The following is a 5,953-nucleotide window of genomic DNA, read 5'->3' as shown; positions in this document are numbered from 1 at the left end:
TGGAAGGAAATAAAAGTGGACATCATGCTAAAAAACAAATTCCTAGGGGAATGAAAGACCTAAAAGCAAAGAACCAAAGGCTCTAAAACTTCAGGAGAATGATTTTCTGACACAAGAGAAGGAATTTTCTACTTTAATAGACAACACAAATGATGAAAGAGTGATAGAGATAGCTTTGCTTATATTAAAACTTATGTCAATCAAAAGACACCATGAAAAAGTGAAAAATATCTTCTTCCACTTATTGGGAGAAGATATTTGTAACATCTACAGCTGAGCTCTGGTGGCCTAATGGTAAGGGATTGCACTGCAAATACGAAGGCAGTTGGTTCAAATCTACTAGCTGCTCGGCTGGAGAAAGATGGGCAATCTCCTCCCCTGTGATTTACAGTCTCTGAAAACCTGATGGAGGGTCACTTGTGAGTCGGTTCCAATGAGACGGCACAATGAGCAACATCACTGACAAAGGGTTAGTAGCCAGAACAGATAATGAATGCCTAGAAACCAGTTTGTTTTAAAAAATAAAAAGAACATGTAAGGAAAGAATAAGTGTTTCTCAGAGGATGAAGCCCAATACTCACTGTACCCACTACTATCAAGTCAGTTCTGACTTAGAGTGATCCTCCTGGCCGAAGCAGAACTATTCATCTGTCACCGAGCTACTGGTGGGTTCAAACAGCTGATTTTTGGTTGGCTGCCAATTTTTTTACTACAGCACCAGGCCCCTTGAAACATACCACACACACACACACACACACACACACACACACACACACACACACACACACCACTCATTGTCATCAAGTCAACACTGACGCACAGCTGACCCTCTAGCAGGTTTTCAGAGCCTGTAAATTGTACAAGAGAAGATCGTCAATTTTTCTCCTGTGAGGGATTCAAACTGGCATCCTTTGGTCTGGTAGAACAATTGCCACCTCTATCCACTAGGCCACCAGAGCCCCCTGTTGAAACACAAGTGAATCTTAAATGACCCAATCAAACTCATTGCCACCAAGGTTCCTTTAAACACACGGAGAGGTGCACAAATTAATCATTAAATGGGAAAATGAAAAAGACACACCAACCTAACCATTTCATACCAGAGTGGCAAACATTGAAAATGAAACTTCATCCAATACCAACTGTGGGCAAGCATCCCAAACCCGGGATCTATCATCTATGCAGTAGCACAGAGACTGATAACCACCACTTTGGACAGCGGTTTGACATGCCCAAGTTAAAGCAGACATGCATACTCCCTTCAGCCTAACAATGCCATCGTCCAGCATATTTAAGTATATTGTTGTTGCCGAGTCAGAACCGACCCAGAGCTGACCCTCTGGTGGGTTTTCAGAGGCAGTTAATCGCAGGGAAGGAGACTGCCCATCCTTCTCCCACAGGGCAGCTGGTGGATTTGAACCACATGCCTTTGCAATTGCAGCGCAGTATCTTACCACTAGGCCACTAGATATGTATTTTATCACTAGGTATGTTCTTGTTGTTGTTGTTGAGTGCCGTAGAGTCTCATAGTGACCTTATGAAGGACAGTCCTCAACAATTGGGTGCTTTTCATCCTCTCTCTAGGTTCATAGGGTTTCTGGAGGCAAGCTATTATGGAAGTGGATGCCACTCCTCCTTCCAAGGTAGGTTATTAGCATTATTATTTTTAAAAGGAAAGAAACCTAGAATGGAGAATTGGGACAATGTGGCATAAAAAAAAAAGGAAGACCCAAAGGAAGTGTGACATTTCTAGCGAATGTGTCCACTACCATGTCCCTCAACTTCTGAAGCGTTAGAGTCACACTTTGCCGTTTATGGAAAACCTCCTTTCTCCTTCCCGCTATTTTCAGCCAGCATCGACAGTGGCATTCAGGTTATATCTGACCTCCTTTAAAAGTTTGGAAATAGTTTCAGTAAAACCCCGGATATGTTCACAGAGATAAGAGCTCTTTCCATAACGTTTTTTCCTGGTGAAGTCTTTATCCCCAGGATGCAAAGCTAGGTCTTTCTTCCTTTGGAAAGTGCTAAATCATATGCCAAGCACCAAGCCTTTCAACTGCATGCAAGAGAGTGCTGTGCCATTTCAGGTAAGGCCAAATATTTTAAGAATTAGAACAGGACATCAGAGGGCTAGGTGAGTCTGCATGTGTCTAAAAAAAGCTAGCACAAGGAATAATTTGTGCAAAGCCATACTGGGGAAACATAGCTTTACTGTGTGTATTTCACAGATAATTCAATGCCAGTGGCATTAATTGTTATTAAACATCTCAGAAGAAATGACAGCTCCTTTTATGCCCAATCCAGAAATAATACAGTCAAATTCCAGCTGTGTGACCCTGGATAAGTTACTTAACCTTTCTGTACCTTAGTTTCCCCATCTATGTATTGGGTACTTAATGATACAGAATTATTGTAAGCATTAATTGAATTAACAACAATGTGCTGAGAACAGTGTGTACCATACAGGGTAAAGTAGTACTATTACCAGCTCTTCTCATCTAGGATAAGGCGTTCACTGTTTCTGAGGAGTTAAGTCAGTGTGACAGAAACAGTGTTATTGTAATCAGAAGAATCAGCTTTTATTTGAGTTGAGATTTTAACAAAAGTTTATACAGAACTTGGATTTCATTCATTCATTACTGCACATATTCCTCCCTACCTGCACCCCCCCCCCCCCGTTCACCTTTCTCTTTGAGAAAATAATCTTTTACTATTGCACAGTTTCTTCCCCCCACCCCCCCAAGTCCATTTTGCTATGCAGCTCTTATTCTGGACTGTGTCATGCAAATAATACCTGATAATATATTCCTTTTAAACAGTTTTTTTCCCCTCATCTATTTCAATGCAGTGTACATTATTTATCTCCTCTTTTCTTAGTTTCACCTCCAACATTCTTTTATGGCAGACAAAATTATTTACAAAGTAGTTCTTCAAGTGTTTTACCACTAGCTTTATTTCCCAATTGCTTGTATATTCAATAAGATATCAAGAAGAAAAAAAAAAGCAAGCACCAGCTTGGCGGTGCCTGCTGTGGCTTTAAGAGACCACGCTGTGCCTTCTGTGAAGTGGTTCCAGCCAACTGGCAAGCTCGCCAGAGCTTTTTTCACAGTGGGCACTGTTGGTGATGTCTGTGAAATCAAATGGTTGTCTTAATTAGCTTCCTCCATGTAAAGTCTTCACCTATGCTTACAGGTTGAAAACACTTCCATTTCCATTGTCTTTAAAACCAGTAAGACCCGTAAGCATGGGAACTCATAATACAGAATGGCTAGCTATCTCACATAAAAAGACTTACTAGCTGTATTTGGCCAGCAGTGAGTGATATCTGGTGGAAGGGTGGTGGTTGGGCTTCTGCACACTTTTTTTGGGTTTCCAGACTTAACGCCCCTTGCCTTTGCAGACATGCTGAGGACCGCCCTGCTGTGCCTGGCGCTGGGGCTGGCGCGGGCCCAGCCGCAGCCCTTCCCCTGCCCTGCAGCCTGCAGGTGCCCGTTACGGGACGCCGTGCAGTGCTCTGGGAGCAGCGTGGAGGGCATCCCCGCGCTCGGCCTGCCCACCAACCTCACCCACATCCTGCTCTACCACATGACCAGTGGCACCTTGCAGAGCAACAGCTTCAGCGGCATGACGGTCCTGAAGCGCCTGCTCATCACAGACAGCGGCATTTCCGCCATTGCCCTTGGCACCTTTGACGACCTGATAAACCTAAAAACGCTGAGGCTGTCACGCAACAAAATCACCTCTCTTCACGTTAACCTGTTGGAAAAGATGGTGCTCCTGGAGCAGTTGTATCTGGATCACAACGCATTACAGATCCTTAACCAGGGTATGTTCCAGAAGCTGGTTAACCTGCAAGAGCTCTTTCTGAACAACAATCTACTCACTTTTCTTCCTACTTACCTCTTCACAAACCTAGGGAACCTCAGAGTGTTGGATGTATCGGAAAATAACTTGACCTACCTGGCCAACAGGCTGTTAGAGACACAGACTAAGTTAGAGAAACTGCTGGTGGGTTCGAACAATTTACTTGGTATTTACTGGGGGGTGTTGGATGGCTTGGGTGCCTTGACTGAGCTGCAGCTCCACAGAAATCGCTTATACCTTATTCCAAGAGGTGCTTTCGACAAGCTCAGCAACTTGCGCTCCTTGACCCTTTCGGAAAACCGTCTACGAGACCTGCCGCACGAGCTCTTCCTGCGCACGCGCAGTCTGACCTTCCTGACGCTGTCAGAGAACCCGCTGCGCCGGCTCCCGCCCGTGATCTTTGGGGAGCTGACGGGCCTGCAGGAGCTGTGGTTGAACGGCACCAACATCCAAACCCTGCCCGACAGCATCTTTCGCAACCTGAGCCGCCTGCAGGTCTTGGGGGTGACGGAGAACCCGCTGCTGAGCTCGCTCCCGAAGGGCGCCTTCCGGGGCCTGGGGGAGCTGCGGGTGCTGGCGCTGCACTCCAACCACCTGGGGTCGCTGCCGGACGGCCTGCTACAGGGCCTGGACCGCCTGCGGGAAGTGTCGCTGCGCAACAACAGCCTGCAGACCCTGCCCTCCACTCTCTTCAGCAACCTCAGCAACCTGCAGCAAGTCCACCTCGGCCACAACCAGCTGCACAACCTGCCTGGCGACCTGTTTGACGCTCTGCCTGCGTTGACGAAGGTCCAGGGTTTGGAGCACAATCCATGGCTCTGTGACTGTGACCTGTGGCCATTCGTAGAGTGGTACCAGAGGAACAGAAACCTCTCATTGCAAACCGAGGTCCCCCGGTGCAGCGCTCCAGGGCAGTTAGAGAACACACCGCTCTTTGGATTGACGGCTAATAACTTGAGCTGCCCCGTTACCGAGTCACCTGCTCCCCAGTCCTCGTCAGAAGTCTTCTCTCTGAGAGTTCCCGCCTCCCTCTCCCCAGGCCTGGCCAAAGTCCCCACCATCCCGTTCCCAGCTCTACCCCAAGTTCCCCCCTCTTTCTCCCCAGGCCTGGCCAAAGTCCCCGCCTCTCCCTCCACAACTCTTCCCCTAGGCTCCCCTTCTCCTTCCCCAGGCCTGCCCAGCTGCTCCCTGCCCTTCAAAGGCCTGGCCTTCTCACCGACCACCCCAGAGCCCTGGGTGTGGGCCCAGCTGGTGGCCAAAGGCAAACGTGAAAACCATAGCCTGTTCTGGGGTCTCTATCTTCTGCTTTTAGCCATCCAGGCCATAATCACTGTGATCATTGTGGTGGCTATGATTAAAATCGGCAGGCTCTTTAAACTGTTAATCAGAGAGGGAGTTTTTTTTTGAACGAATGGGAGGACATTTACGATTCTTTCAGAGCTTGGCTCTGTGAAGAATCCAGGCAGGCTGCTTCTACTGCCTTGGCCTTCCACTGTCTCTTCCTTTTCCTTCTTCCCTGTTCCTCCTCCAGCCCCTTCGCCCTTCTCTCCGTGGACTCCTACCCCCCTCTCCCCAGCTCTCTTGCTGTCTCCCTCACAAGCCCCTCATCCCTTGCCACCCTTCCTCTGTTGTGCTCCTGGGGGCATCAACTCCGTGTGACCCACCCGCGCCCACTGCGCACATGGGGAGGTGCCATGTCCGGCTCATGTTTTTATGGTGAATCAATGAATGAATTAAAAAAAATATTCATATATGTGCTCAAAGTGTTAGTGGATTTTCTTAAGGAATAGATAGGTTGTTTTCGTCTTCTACTTCCATTTGAAAGGTAACCAGCACTTTCTTTTGAGTTGTTTCCCGGATCTTTAGGCATCTCTGGTTTTCTCACCTTATGGCATTCTCTTTTTGGTATGACCTCTGGGATAGGCTGAGAGATTGTACTCAGAGCCTTCTCTACAGGAGCTCAAAGCAGAGCTTGGCTCTTGAGGAGGAGCCACCGGGAGGTCCTGGAGGTGAAGAGTGCTGTGAAGACGTTAACCTGTGATGCATGGGTTTGCTCAGGTGGGGGCCTGGGGGTGAGGGCTGAGGGTTG

At 47.7% G+C, this 5,953-nt stretch overlaps 1 protein-coding gene across 1 annotated transcript; it reads left to right on the top strand.

Annotated features, from left to right (window-relative positions):
- The first annotated feature begins 3,402 nt into the window (after positions 1-3,402).
- On the top strand, positions 3,403-5,271 carry GP5 (glycoprotein V (platelet)). The gene has a single exon (XM_006902094.1). The coding sequence runs from the start codon at positions 3,403-3,405 to the stop codon at positions 5,269-5,271; it is 1,869 nt and encodes a 622-aa protein (XP_006902156.1).
- Positions 5,272-5,953: the final 682 nt, after the last annotated feature.

This window comes from Elephantulus edwardii, unplaced genomic scaffold (assembly GCF_000299155.1).
Source record: "Elephantulus edwardii isolate Elephantulus edwardi_28Jun2011 unplaced genomic scaffold, EleEdw1.0 scaffold00367, whole genome shotgun sequence".
NCBI lineage: Eukaryota > Metazoa > Chordata > Mammalia > Macroscelidea > Macroscelididae > Elephantulus > Elephantulus edwardii.
This window is presented reverse-complemented; position numbering and strand designations above follow the sequence as displayed.

Excerpts from the sequence above, each read along its gene's own strand:
- GP5 (XM_006902094.1), top strand. The coding sequence starts at position 3,403 with ATGCTGAGGACCGCCCTGCTGTGCCTGGCGCTGGGGCTGGCGCGGGCC.